At 30.0% G+C, this 16,347-nt stretch overlaps 1 protein-coding gene across 1 annotated transcript in view; it reads left to right on the top strand.

The window, feature by feature from the left end:
• The first annotated feature begins 1,690 nt into the window (after positions 1-1,690).
• Positions 1,691-16,347, top strand: part of LOC124887138 — a 28,613-nt gene continuing 13,956 nt past the window's right edge. The window contains exon 1 of the mRNA XM_047396332.1: positions 1,691-1,725. Coding sequence (XP_047252288.1) covers positions 1,691-1,725 — 35 coding nt within the window. The remainder of the gene's footprint in view (positions 1,726-16,347) is intronic.

The raw sequence follows: 16,347 nt of genomic DNA, 5'->3' as shown, positions 1-16,347 counted from the left end.
ATTTTGTTATTATTATTTAGTGCTCACAGTAGGTATTAGCTCATAGGTTAGCTTGTGGTCACTTGTGATCGTAAGCACCATGTGGCATCTAGGGTGTACTACCGGGGCATTACAGTATGAGTCATGTAGACTACTCAAACCCCAGCTTACTAGGGAAGATCTCAAGTTTGACCCAGCCCAACTCTTTGATAAAAAAGGGAAAAGAAAACATGATCGGGTACTTGAGACCTTCAAAGCATACTCGGCATATATTTTACACAAATTTCAAACTGAAAATTGCAAAATCAACTTGTTTTCAACTCAATTAACTTACCAACTACCTCAATTTGTGCATATTTTGTGATTTAAACTCAAAATTGAGGAGTACTAAGATCAAAAAATAGAAACTCATTTCTTCAACTCATCAAGTAAGTTTCCAATCTCATTCTCCTTACTATGCAAGTTGAAATGAGGTAGACGTGATATTATTAACTTGGATTAAGTAGAATTTCTACATTTCATGGATTTTTGGTATAATATTTGTAATATTTGTGTTGAAAATTGAAAATGGGAGTAGAACTAGGGTTTAGGAATGGATTTTTATGTCTATATATGTTAAAATGTTTGATATAGCTAGAAATATAGTAGTGGGTAATTTGAGAATTTCACCGGAGTCAAACTTTGAAGTTGGACTTCTGTGTTGTAGTGGATATAAGGCTTCTTACAACTTGTACCCACCGATATAGGAGTCGTAACGGGACTCGTACCCACTGAAAACATAGAAATCTAACATATTCAAGGTTTGGGAATAGATACGACTCAACAATATCAGTCGTATCCAGACCATACGACCCGTACACACTTATCGTACCTACCTGGGAAGAATGATAATAGAATAAAATTTTCTAACTAGCTTACGATTATTGGTCACGAGTCGTACACAGCCGGTACGACTGGTAAGGAGGAGTCATAAGTTGGCCAATGAACAAAGGTCATGCATTGTCTAGGATACGACTCAGGTATACGATTCATACCCAATGGGTATGACCAGTACCTACCATTCGTACCCAATTGAAACCAAGCACATTGCACTTTAATTTTTACTTTTTATTTTATTTTATTTTATTTTCTTAGTTACTAATATTATTGTACTTGTATGAAAATGCCTCCAAGGAACACTTCTTTGAGCAAAATAGTTGCTTAGAAGGGGAACAAACAAGCACCTATTGAGAGTGAGGAAACCAATTTCTTCAAGTCTAAAATAATATCGAAGAGCAGTGGAGAAGAGTATGATGGAACTACATCCAAGAAAGTTGCGAACAAAGGAAAGTCACCTGTTAAGTCTAAGGGGAAGAAAGTAGTGCCACAAGAATCTGAATCACCACCACAAAGGGGGCCGAGAAGAAAGAATGGAATTATCTCTCCTCGACACACACCAGTGCTAGTTGATAATGATGATGATGAAGCTGATTCTAGTTTAGCTGAGTAGAGTGTAGATTATGATCAGGGACCTGAGGTAGATGAGACCCCTATAGACAGATAGGAACCCTCCCTCCCTCCCCACTCATACTGACCACTACTTCGGTGCCCATCATTGAACTATGAGGGTACCCCCAGTATGCAGAAAATATTTAACATGGGACTATCTCACCTTTTGGGTGGTAAGATAAATAGAGTACTTTACCTAGAGAGGATAATGACTTCTACCGGGATGGTTGAATTACCTGTATTTGAGGAGCGCTTCAGGTAATACGATTTTGGATGGATGATAAGAGCACCGAGTAGATACAGTGAGGTCCTATTTTATGAGTTATGTATCACATATAAGGGATAGCTGATGAGCAGTATCCATAGGGTATTTTGTGGAAGAGAGGTGACCCTACTGCCTCCCTCATGATCCAAGGTATGTATGTTGATATTTCTCTCCCGACTATTAGGAGATTTCTATATGGACCAGAATATCAGGCCCTGGCCAATATCGGAGAGATGGACTATATAATGGCTGAGATAAAAAAAGATCACGAATTAGACATTGGGTACAAATAATAAAATGGCGATGTTTAGATGGATAGCTAAGAGGATAGCTACACATGGTGAGCATGCAATTTGGGTTGCCGTAGGTATTGGCGATTCTCAGTAGATAAAGAAGCATCCCTTAATTCTGAGGGTAAGGCATGGTGAACACTAACCCATCACCGGCTATCTCCCATGAGAGGTGATGATGTGCTGATCTTGGTTCAGGCGGCTATGAAACCAGGTTTCATAGCTAGGTATGCATTCAATGTTGGTGAGTTCCTAGCCCGAGAGATGAGAGATAGGGAAGTTGAGGGCCAAAAGGCACTGCTATCCTACCCCTACATGATCACACAGATTTGCTTAGTTGTGGGAGAAGTGGAATTACTAGGAGTTGATGAGATGATCGAGACCCAACAGACTTTTGATACTGGCTTGATTCGAGATACATCCAACCCTCAGTACCAACCTATGAAATAGGCTATAGATGCTATAGCGGGATTGTTCTCGTAAGATGACCGGATAGATGCCCCTACTCCAGTTGAGACCACTGAGGCAGGTGCACAGACTGAGGCTGCACCCATAGATACAATTGGTACTTCCAGTGCCCCACTGCTAGTTTATTTTGTGCCTCCTAGGCCACGGGGTATTCCTCCTGGGGTGATGTTGATCTTTCAGGCTGCTTGGACTGAAGTCATGACTCAGTTGGCTACTCTTACTGCAAAGGTAGGTCATATGAAGGGCAAAGTAAGAGATTGTATCAATTGATAACTTAAGGTAAAAGATAGGCAAGTACAAAAGCGCCTAGATACTTTTAAGTCAAGGATTACTAGACAGTTAGGTAGTGGGAGGACGTCCAATATTCCTGATGTTCGATCTGAGATTACTGAGATTAAGAAGATGGTTGTTGAACTATCTGTGGGGTCGGTGATTTTGAAGACTATTATAGAGACTGTAATTCCCACAATTGAGGTGCCAAATATTTAGGTTGTCCCGATAGATGTGTATGTTGAGGATACTAAGGAAGAAAGAAGAGAGAAAAAGAGAAAGAAGAAGGAGGATAGAGTTTCTAAGAAGAAGGGAGACATAAGGGTGGAAATAAAAGAAGTCAAAAGTAGTGGACCACAAGAAGAGCGTAGTGTATAGGAGGTTTAGTCACTTTAGATATCCATACGTATCATACCAGCCCCAAGCCTACATTACAAGCCAAATAAAGTCATATAGTTATCCTACTGTGACTGTCTGAAAACTTAGGAAAAGAGCATAAGGGCAAGCCTATGGTATTCTGTGCACACCAGTGATACTTCATTGTGAGTGAAAGAGTCGTTTGTTATATCCCTGAATAAAGTAGTCTATCCATGAAGAGTGAATGAGATTTCTTTGACTGTGAGTGCACATGGGTTATATTGCTAGGTTGCTAGATTATTTGATGAATGTAAAGCATGTCTATTCCCAAGTGTCTATTGCTAATGTAATGCCATCATTGGATTCCTTCGTGTTTCTACATGTGCTAAATTGCTATGTGCAAGTTTGAGTTGAAAAGTTGAAAAATTAAGAGGGGAACAATAAGATTGAACTTTAATTCAAAATCACTACCATGGGTTTGCTTGAGATCTTCCTGTTTAAGCATCGGCTTTGTGCTAAAAATTAGTAATTTGGTTTTGATTGCCTCAATACATGCAAAAGTTTAAGTTGAGGGAGTTGATGTAATGTGGAAATATGACACTTTTGATGCTTGAAACCGCGAATTTATGCGTGAACTTAGGGTATTTTGTTGGATATGATGCACTTTGGTGTGAATTGCAGGTAAAACAAGTCTACAACAGTATTTGAACAAAAGAGAAGAAAAAGACCTGAAAAGGACAAACTCTGATCTATATAAGAGTCAGTCTCTAAGTCGTAACTAATTGATACGACTCATATATTGAATCGTATGAATAACAGAACCAAAATCTAAACTGAGGGGCCGAGTATGAGGAAGATACGACTCAAGTACCCAGTCATAAGCCAGGGTACGAGTCGTATGCGGAAGTTATGAATATAACAGAAACTGAGCTACTATCCAGGAGTTGAAGTGTCAAATCTATATGAGTCGAAAGTCTGAGTATGACTCGTATAGGGATGTCGTATACAAACCAGTGTTCAAGACCTGAAAAGACTAAAGTCCTAGCTGGATACGGATGAAGGACATGAGTCGTACACTAAGGTACAACTCATAAGCAGAAGTCGTATGCTGAAAAAAGATTTAAAGACTTGGGAAGATCAGACATTGGAACAGATAGGACAAGTCAGGGTACGACTTGTAAGCTGAGGATACGAGTGAAGACCGAGTCATAACGACTGCTGACTAAACTTTACCTTTCCCATTTTAATAGGACTTTTATGTTATTTTGAGATACTATAAATACCCTAGGGTTTATATTTTATTAGGTTACGCGTTGTGACGTTCTTTTACGCGTAATTACACATTATTACCTACTTTTACAATTGTTCTTGAGATTTAAGGATTTTATTCAGTTAAAGACTTTGGATTGTATTCATCTTATTCTTGTGAAACTGATTTTATGTGTTCTTCATTGATAACCATGGTTTCTTGCACAAACATGAGTGGTTAATCTCTTCAGCTATGGTTATGGGAACCCTGACAAATTAGTTACGTAGAGGAAGTTTGAGACTTAGTTGTTCTAAAGTTTTTTCATGTATCGTAATTCTTCTTCACAATAATTAAACTCATAGCAACTGCAGACGCTTGAGATTGCCTGTATTTGTATCCATTCAATAACCAAGAAGCTTGCGATTAGGAAAAAGATGATTTAAGACAGTGATTTGGGGTACGATTACCAAGCATCTCATCTTATCACTTAATCCTACCCTGACAAGTATACCTGAGGTCTTATCAAGGGGCAACAAGGCGACACCCTGAGATGATAACCAAGTCAAAGGGTGAAATTTATCTGCTAAGAAGTGGATAATACCTATCTTGTAGGCTTTGCATGCAGAACAACAGAATAATTAGGTTGACCACTAGAAATTTTCAAAGTTGAGAAGCCAGGGGGAACACAGACCTAGCGTTCATCTCATATTGATTTTAACTCAATAGCACTCAAGAATTGATCACTATTTGTAATTGATAACACCCCCCTCTCATTTACATTCCTGTACTGCTCGTGTATTACATCAAGGCAAGCAACTATTCATATTTTCTCTGTGGGATTGGCCTCAGCCTTGTTGGGTTATTATATTTGCAATCAACCACATTATACTTCCAGTTGAGGTATAGTTTTGGGAGACATCACCTAACACCCCTACCAAGAAATACTCAAGCATAAATATAGATATAAAAATAGATGGTATCTTTGTTGGGATCAACCCCTTGATCCCAACAAACTCATTATCAATGAGTAACTCTTGAACCTAAGAAGGTAACATTGGCCTAACCTTCTCTAGTCTGACCTTCCCCTCTGTCACTAACTAAAGCCAAGAACTTCGAGTCTCTAGCCAAAAAAGAATGCGTTCTTACCATCTGTGAGAAAATCAATAAGAGACTTTTGAGTTGCGTTAGACTATGAAAGCATGACACAAAATAAAGATATGGATTTCTCCTAAAGTCATGTATCCTCTCAAAGATAGATAACTAACATCTTTACACCAATCTGCATGACTTTAATATACTTAGCTTATACTTGTGAGATCAATAAAACTAGGGCTCTGATACCAACTTGTCATGATCCAAAATCAGGATCGTGATGGAACCTGTCACACCTTCCGATACAAGTAAGTGTATCCCTACCCAAACCAAATTATAGAAGTAAATCAAAAGCAAAAGAAGTATGAGAGAAATAATCTCCAAATGACATAAAAAAAGAGGTACAATATCAATGCAATATCCTAGTTCTGGTTGTCACTAGTACAAGCCTCTAATACCAAGTTTAATGAAATAGTTTGAAGTATCTCGTATGCACATAAGCATAAGATAAAATAAGGAGAGACCAAGGTATTCTCTGAGATACAACAAACTGTACATCAATCTCAAAAAGCAAACACCGAGAATTATAATCAATGCTCAAGCTACCCACTCAGTACTTGTACATAGGTACCAAAAAAAACTAACGGTGAGTATGAAACACGTGTTCTCAGCAAACATCATTAATAATTTATCCTAATCCATAGTAACGGTGAGGACCATTACATCAACCATCCATGTCAACCAAATAAATTTGCACTGATAAAAGTCCCCGCCTATCTAGTTATAGTAACAATTAACAAGGTAATCAAACTAGTTTAAGTATGTCAAATATATTCAAGTTTATGATCAACAATAATAGCCCAACTCATATCAGGAAAGACCTTTACCAAACTAGAATTATACCTTCTCACTATACCAACCAGTCATCAAGGTTGAGATGAGAAAAGTGCATGAGTACGATAGGGATGATGCATTAGATAAGTACGATAATGATGATGCATAAGATGAGTATGATGCAATCCTATCTCGTTGTATGCATCTTTCGATCCTAAGCTCTAAGAGAGGATCTATGAAGAGTTCACACTCTACAAACTAATCATAACCTCAAATAATCGATCTTGCCAGCACTTTCCTAGGTCAAGTCATTTTATAAAATAATTTATTTTCTTTTACAAAGAATCCAAATTCCATAGTAGTATCAGTTCCACAAAATAGAGAAATTAATGAGTATATATGTTCTTGAAAAAACCTAGCAATGCATAATAATCAGCTTAACAATAGTATAAATGAACCCAACCTTCCCAAATCTCAGTAAATCATGATACAAGTTCTCTCATAAAAATACAATATATAATCAATGTAAGGTATTGAAAATACCCCGACAAGCCCTCAACATGGGAACCACAATAGTAAAAGTACCAAATAAGACACCAATGAGGTTAATACAAGCCCCCACTTAGGCATCACAATAATAATAAACTCTCTAATTAATAATAAGATCAACACAAGCCTTCATTCGGGCATCACAATGATACGATTTTTCAAGTCAATTAAAAGTTCCATACAAGGCACCATGGGGGCATTAATATAATGTTAATCACCTAATTTAATAATACATCACACAAGCCCCCACGTGGCCATCACAATAATGATAATCAACAAAAATAATATAAATATTGAAATTCACTCAACCCATAGTATGCTTTACACAATAAGTCTCCATTCTTTTCCTAATTATGACACAATTAGACTCAAATGCTCGAAAGGAAAATATACTCATCGACAAGAATATTCAACATTTCAATTTTGCTCATATTACATAGCAATTACGCTTGAATTTCTATTTTTAACATTCTCATTATAGCCACAATCTCTTATACCTTATGTAGTTACTAAACCCCAATTATTCCATCAAATTTCACTAAGCATGATTCAAATCCTATTATAGATACTCGCTATCAGTTTATTCATGATCAACAAGTCAATTATCGACACAATTTATCATAAACATATCAACTAGTAGAAGGAACAATCAAGATGTTTCATTTACTACTTTTAACACAATAATAAACACCGGTACAACATAGATGCTCACCATTTCATCTATGCGGGACCCCTAAATCCAACCTATTTAAAATATATAGGAAAATAACATATAACACATAAACACCTCAAAAAAGAGTCAAGATTAACCTCAATTGCCTCAAAGATGATCTGCAAAGTCAAACCACAGCCTAAAAAATCAAATAGAGTATCTTCTGTCGCAAATCACCAGCAAATGTGTTAAATCTAAACAAATGTGGGATCTATACATAAATATGGGTCCAATTATACTCAAATGATATACTTTGGTTCAGGGTCCCCAAACTCAGTTTGAAAATCAATCTCGTGCCCACAGAGTTAAAACTAATTTTTTTGCAGAATATCACTTCACCCGTAGTCGAAGGGTATCAAATGCAAAATTCCATCAAAAATAAAGTTGAAATCGAGTTTGAAATCATCGAATAATTAAATTTTAGCTTTACTTGGAAAACCTCAAATCTCCATTATCAAACGTCATTTAAAATTTGAAATTTCAATAAATTTTTATCAAAATCAGTTTATGCATAACACAAGGACCTTAAATCCTAAGTATCAATGAAAATCTATCACAAATTAATCCTAAAATGAAATTTTTTTGATTTCATAACTCCGAATTTCAAAACTAAACGTTATGAATTGAAATCATGAAAAAATGTATATACTTGAAAAATGAGTAAAACAAAGGTATTCAGTCATTATATGAGAAAAAAACCTTGATAATCACCTCACACTACCAGAAAAATGTGAATTACCTATGAATTTTACTTGGAGATTTTGTTCGCCGAAATTTCCTGGAAATTTTCATGTGAAAATATCAAATTCCTAAATTTTAGTCTTTTACCTGAAAAATATTTTTCCTCAAGAAAATCTGCAGGTACTTGGTGCCATTTTGCGCAAAAAATTACCTAGAAAATTATGTAGGAAATAATCCGCAATAAAAAATTTTCATGGGTAAATTCACAGGTAAATGACTAAAATAAATTTCTTTATTAATTTGCAGAGAACTCCCCAGGTAAACTATTTGTGAATTTAGTTAGGGATAGTTATCTAGGGATTTGGCTGATGATTTTCTTACTTGAAAAATTATTTGAGAATTGTGATATTGCGAATTTAATTGGAAATTATTTCTTGGGGATTGACCTGTGAATTTTATTACTTGGGCAATTAATTGGAAATATTTTATTGTGAATTTTGATGGAATCTTTTCTTAGGAATTTATATGGAAATTTTACTAATTAGGAAATTAATTGAGGATATTTTAGTTAAAAACTAAAAATATTACTTGAAAATATTACTTGAAATTTTGGGCTCGTAAATTTAACTAAGTATTAATTTTAGGAAATTTATTTATGGATTCTTTCTTACTATTAGTATAGTCTTAAGAAATATTAGTAGTTCACTTAATAATTAGGTTTTAAAAATAAAATATTTAATTAATGACAATCAAAACTCGTTTACCCATATAAACAACAAGAAACAAGAGATAAAGTAAAATATGATTACAAATACATATATGCACATACATACATCGTATATTATCTAATGCATGTAATATTAAAATAAAAATTATATAAAATAGTGTTAGATTTTGGAATAACTTCATGAAAGGATTATTTTATGGGATAACTACATATCTTAGCAAACATAGATTCCTAATTACCTTATTTAGCCTAAGTTTCAATTAATTACAATCCATAGCTCCCACTTGCCTATTAATTATTCTTAATTACAATTCATAGTCTCTTTCATATATTTTCTCTCTTTTTCTATTTTCTATTATTCTCCTTTTTGTTTTCTTTTTCAATTTCTTTTTTTTTTTTTTACATTTTTTGTTTTCTCTTTCTTTTTTCTTTTTCGATTTTTTTCATTTTTTTATTTTTATTTTTTTCCTTTTCATTTCTTCTCCTTTTTTTTTCTTTTTTTTCTCTATTTTTTATTACTCTCCTTTTTTGATATTTTTTCTTTTTTTTATTCTTTTCATTTGTGCAAACTAGCAAACACAAATACAAGTGCAAACTATAAATGCAAATACAAATGCACACTATAACATATAAATACAAGTGCGGGCTATAAAATACAAATATAAATGCGAACTATAACATAAAAATACAAGTGTGAACTATAAAATACAAATACAAATGAGAACGATAACATACAAAAAAAAATTGCGAACTATCATTTGTATTTTTTAATTATTGACAAGGAACGATTGATTTTCTTTCGACGAATACTTATTTGTATTTATTAATACGAGTTGTATTTATTGATACAAATAAATACAATTCAAATTTCTATACAAATATATATTGTATTTGTATTTGTAAAATCATTTGTTTTATTTGTTTGTAATTGTATTTGCATCAAGTGATATTTGCTTATTTACAAATATGAATGATAATTTTGATATACAAATATAAAATAGCACATTTGTATCAAATGATACATTACATATTTATATATTTTAGAATAAAAAAAACACAATTAATGCATTCACTTGTTTGTATACAAATACAAATGATAAATTGTACATAGTCACGGCTAAATACAATATACAATCAACTTACAAATACAAATACAAAATAATTCTTTAAAAATAAAAAGGTATCGACAAAAATAGAATACAAATACAAATATAATCCAAATATAATCAAAATATACAAATATAATAAAATCATAATATAAACATAATCCCATATAATATGCAGTCAATTATAAAATACAAATACAAAACAGTTCTTTAAAATACAAGTGTGAATTATATAAAATATAAATCTCTTCTTTGTTTTTTTTTTATTTTCTTTTTTATACTTATTTTCTTTATCATTTTTTTGTTCTATTTTATATTTTTTTGTAATTTTAAAAAATATGAATAGTCAAACACAAGTCATGGATGATAACGTAAATACTACATTTATTTATCGTATTTGTAGTCACACCGTCATTTATATTTTTATATTCATTGATACAACTGTATTTGTATTTATATTTTAAAGTTCGTGCTTGTATTTATATTTTATAGTTCGCATTTGTACTTATATTTTATAGTTCGCACTTATATTTGTATTTATTATTTTGCACCATCATTTATATCTATAGTATAGAAATTGGAGATTAAAGAGAAAAGAAAAGAGAAAAAAAAAATAGGAAAAAAAAAATAAAGAAGAATAAAAAAAACGGGAAAACACAAAAAATATAAAAATATAAAAAAATAATGGTAGTGTTTTTGGCAAGACTAAATATGTAGGGTATTTATGTTTTTATGAATAAAGATCTCTGAGTAAAAGTGAATACAGCGGCTGAAAATCGAATACGACGATTGTAAACGGTAATTATGTAAAATGTGGCTATGGAAGGGAGGTTTTATAGCAAAGTGTAGTTATTTCTGAAGGATCCCCTTATTTTATTTGTTACGTTAATTAATGCTTAAATAAAATTTATAATAATACATAAAATTATTTAAACTATAGATAAGTTGATTCTTAAGTTAGGAAAATAAAGTATTACATACAAATATAATATTTAAAAAGTTTATATAGATGGAAGGTTAAAAATCGAGAGTAAAATGGGCATTTTATCATATAAGGGGGTAGAATCTCTATTATTACAAAAAATTTCTAAAGCACAATTAATAAATATAAATGATCTTCACCCTTTTATTTACTGATAACAATGACATGACATTCATTAATTTACCAAATCTTTTATTGTAGTTAAAATTTAGTCCCCTTATTTAGTAGGCATTTGACCTTAAATATTATTCATAATATTTCAGAATACGTTTTCATTTTATTTTGAAGTATTTGTTTGACCATGAAAACTATACGTATTTCGGACTATGTTTTCATAATTTTTGTTTTTTGAAAAATACCTTTTAAGTTGTTTTCACTTTTTTCAGATTCAATTTTTCCTATCACTTTATAAAAAAGTATATACGAAGTCTAAAATATTTTTGAAAACATTATGGGCTAAACACAATTCCAACTCTATCTTCAACTAAAAAAAATATCAAATAAAGTGAATATATTTTTAATTTTCATGACTGAACAGACAAAACTTTTTCAAAAAAAAACTTACACTCATTTACTTGTACCACATCAGATAAGGAAAGCAATATTTTATGCTTTATAATGAGCAAACTGTGTTCTAAATGGCACGGGAGTTTGAACTGAAGTTGGCCATCGGAATAATGGGGTGATTTATGTCTTAATGCTTGGTCATTGTAGGATGTGTAGTTGTACTGTGTTGATTTAAAAACAAATAGAGTAGGCAAATTCAAGTATTTGTATATAATAATAATAATAAATAAATAAATTTCTAAAAGTAGTAGCTAGATATTCAAGTAATTGAATATGAAAAAATTAAATTAAAAAGACAAATACAACGCGTCTTCATAGGAATTCACTTGCGAAATTTTCATAAGAAATATTCCTTCTTTCACGAATTTCTTATTAATTTTTGGCATAAAAACTCATAGGTACTTTTTATGCGATTTCAAAATCCCCATGTAACTTATTTGGAGATTTTAAAATTCATAGGTAATAATTATTTACGAAGGTTTTTTCATCGGAATTTTTTTAGTAGGAAAATCCGCAGGAAACTAGGTTACCTGCGAATTTTCATATATAATTTGCAGAAAAATCCCAAGTAATTGACATTTTTCTAGTAGTGTCAACTAGAACTTTCTAGCTTCAAAAATACTAAAAATTCATGATCTGTCCCTACAATTTAATATACATAATTTATCATAGTTAGTGTGTGGGTTAGTTATTAACCAGATATTGCAAGTTAATTAGACATAAATATCCAGACCATCAATGTTACGTATTTATTATCTAGTAAACTTACCGCGCCTAATCCGCATCCCCCTACAAATGGTATCAGAGCCTAAGCTATTTAAAGTTACAGAAGTAGTATATATTTGGATTTATTTGATTAATTTATTAATGATGACTGACTTATCTGATAAAACTAAATTTAGATATTCCCCAAAATATTATTTAGATGAATAAAGTACAAAAATTATCAAAATATAAAGAATTAAAGCAAATAATATCTAAGAAACGTAAAGAATTAAAAATAAGGATAGAAAGACTACAATATAACATAATTACCGGAGTTAGTAAAAACTCAATAAATGAACAAAAAGAAGCAATATCAAATTTAGAATCGACAATAGATAGTCTAGAATATATATACCAACATGACCTATTAACAATTAAATAAAAAATGAACAAAGAAGAATTTATAATAGATGAAAAAATATATGAAAATCATGAAGGATTAAAAATAAAAATAGTATTTTCTAATCTAGGAAGAAGGTAAAAGAAAATAGGTGAACATTTATATTTAATGTTAGAAAAAGAAGAATTAAAATTAGAAGATAAATTGACAGCTACGGTAAGAATAGAAAAAGAAAATGAAGAAATAGAAAGAAAAAAGGAAATAGAAAAAATAAAACAACAAACTACAGAAGAAATACGAAAAATAGAAGAAACTAAAATAGTAGGATTGCTGAATTAGAAAGAGAACTACAAATGCTAAAAGATTTGCATGAAAAAAGACAGAAAGAAAAAGAAGCAAAAGATAAAGAACAAAAATAATTAAATGAGATAAATCAATTTAAAGAAAAAATAGAAATAAGCATAAAGAAATAGAAACCAGGGAATTAGAAATAAATACAATAGATGTTGAAGAAACAGATAATTATGATTCGAAAGATAGTGAAACATATACAGAAATTTTAACAAATACAAAAAATTTATAAATCAATGAAAAACAAGAAGTAATTAATGAAAAAAACTTAGAAAATAGAAACACATAAATAAATACTCTTGATAAAAAAAAAAAGATAAAAATATAATACCTAGAACATCAGAAATAAGAAAACCTACATATTATAAGAATAAATTTAAAAGATATAATCTAAAAGATGAATATGACAAATGGATACCAAAACAAATAGTTAATAAAAATTATAACTTTTTAGACTTAGATTGTGTAATAGATACAGAAAAACAATACAATTATGGATAGAATATATGACAAAACAATTATTAGATAATAATATAAACGTAACAGATGCACCAGAATATATAGAAAGAACACTAATATGAACAATGAAATTATGATTTTCAAATTTAACTGAAAATAGTAAGAAGATATTAAGAACTAATAAACCTACAGAAGGAACATCATGAACAACTACAACTAAATTAACACCTATAGAATTATTAAAAAAATATGAAATAGCTATAAAAGACGAATTTAGCAGCATGACAATAACAGAAGAAGAACAAAATGATGAGAAAGATACAAATAGGAATTTAATGTTAAAATTAGCAATATGTAATATGTGTTACATAGATGAGTATACTTGCGCATTTAAAGAATATTATTATAAAGGAACATATAATATAGAAGAAAGTAAAGAAATAAGAAAAATATATTTTAATAAATTACCTGAACCATTTAGTTCAAAAATAATAAAAAATTGGAATGAAACAAAAATAGTAGATACTTTAGGAGCAAGAATAAAATTTTTACAACAATGGTATAGAAACCTATATGAAAAATATAGAGAATAAATAAAAATGGAAAAAAACACTAATAAGAAATTTAGCATGTTGCAAAGATAAAATAACACCTCAATTTGGATGCAAAGAAAGATATTATAAGAAAAGAAAAACACATAAGAAATATAAGAAATACAAAAAATCAAAATATAAATATAAGAAACCAAGAAAAAGATATTATGTAAAAAATTATAAACATAAAAGACCATATAAGAAAAAGAAATCTATAAAAGAATGTACTTGTTATAATTGCGGAAAATTAGGGCATTTAGCTAGAGATTGTAAATTACCTAAAAACCCAAAAAATAAACAAATATCAAAAATAAAAATAGAAAATACAGAATATATGCAGATAGATTATATAGATTACGAATTAGAAAGTGGAGACAGTATATATGAAATTTCAGAGGATGAAACAGATAATGAAATAGATAGTGAATTAGATGAATTAAATGACTGAAGAAGATAAAAAAATAATAACAAAGGAAGAATATTTAAGTGAAGAAGGAATAGATCAAAAAATAATATTTGATAGTCACATATTTGATGAAATAAAAGGAAAAGAATTAGATTTAAGTGTAGAAAAAATATTTAAAATACCAACAATAAAAAACATATTTAGTAAAAGAAAAGAAGAATACTACGTAGTAAGCCAAAAAGAATATGTAATAGACTGTAGATATGCAAAAGGTAAAGCTAGTATACCACTAGTAACAAAAAGGTTAATTAATAAAGAAATAAACAATATAAAAATTAGAGACCCAATAAAATACGTACACCTAGGAGGTACAGAGATATTAATAAAAACATGTTTCAGAGAAGGAATAGATACACCAATAGAATTATACCTAGCAGTTGATAGAATTATAAAACCTATAGAAAAAAGTATAATAACTGCCATAAAAGGAAATTTAATATACCAAAAATTTAAATTTATAATAAGTGCAAATTATTCAGTAGCAATAACAGATAAAAATATAGATAAATCATTAGTATTATATTGGAAAATATCAGGAATAGAACTAACCCCAGGAAGTAAAATATTTACAGCAAGATGTAAAAATCTATATGTATTAACAACAAAACATAAAATAACGGAAAAAAATAAAATTAACAAAATACAAATAGAAAGTCCTTTTGAACAATTTGTAAAAACAATTGATAATAATTATCATAGTTATAGAGACATAGATATAGAAGAAAATTTAGATAGAATAAATGATAGAATAAGTATAACAAAAAGAATAACTTATGAAAAACCAGAATCATCAAGTTCATAAAAAAGAACAAGTTATGAAACAAGTTCAACAACTAATTTAAACCAATATTACATAACAGGAACAATAAATGAAAAAGAATATTTAATACTCTTAAATACAGGACAAGAAGAAAATTATATAGCAAGATATCTAATAAAAAATGAGGAAATAAAATCTGACAATAATTATGCCCAGATCTATAAAAGAAGCTTAATAAACACTAAAAGTATAGTAGAAAAAAAAATAACAATAGGAGTTAGAAAAATAAAAATAGAATTTGAAATAAAGGAAGAAATGCAAAAAGCAGACGTAATATTAGGAATAAAATGGCTAGAACAAGTAAAACCATATAATATAGAGCATACACAATTAACAATAACATATAATAAAGAGAAATTATTCTTAAGAAGAGCTTTAACGTAATATGAAAATATATGTATTAATGAAGATAGTAGTAGAAGGGTATTACAGTAGATATTATACGCGTATGATAGATACAGGAGCAGAAGCTAATTTATGTAGATATAATTGTTTGCCAAAAAGTAAATGGGATAAATTAAAGACACCAATAATAGTTAAAGGATTTAATAATGAAGGAAGCTTAATTACCTATAAAGCTAAGAATGTAAAAACACAAGTATGGGATAAAATATTAACAATAGAAGAAATCTATAATTATGAGCTAACATCAAAAGATATACTTTTAGGAATGCCGTTTTTAGATAAATTATACCCACATATAATAAGTAGAACGGATTGGTGGTTTACAACACCATGTAAACAGAAAGTAAGAGCAAAAAGTGTTACTAATAAAATAAGAAAGAAAACTGATTGGATAGAAGGAAGTGAAAAAATTACACAAAAATTAAAAAATATAAAAAATACTGAAGATACAATAGAATTGGTCGTATTTTCAATAAATAAAAAAGAAATAACTATATTTTCAATAAGTAAGATAGAAATAATTAAGAAAAAA

Source organism: Capsicum annuum, chromosome 9, assembly GCF_002878395.1.
Source record: "Capsicum annuum cultivar UCD-10X-F1 chromosome 9, UCD10Xv1.1, whole genome shotgun sequence".
NCBI lineage: Eukaryota > Viridiplantae > Streptophyta > Magnoliopsida > Solanales > Solanaceae > Capsicum > Capsicum annuum.
The sequence above is the reverse complement of the archived record's forward strand: the minus strand, read 5'-3'. Positions and strand labels throughout refer to the sequence as shown.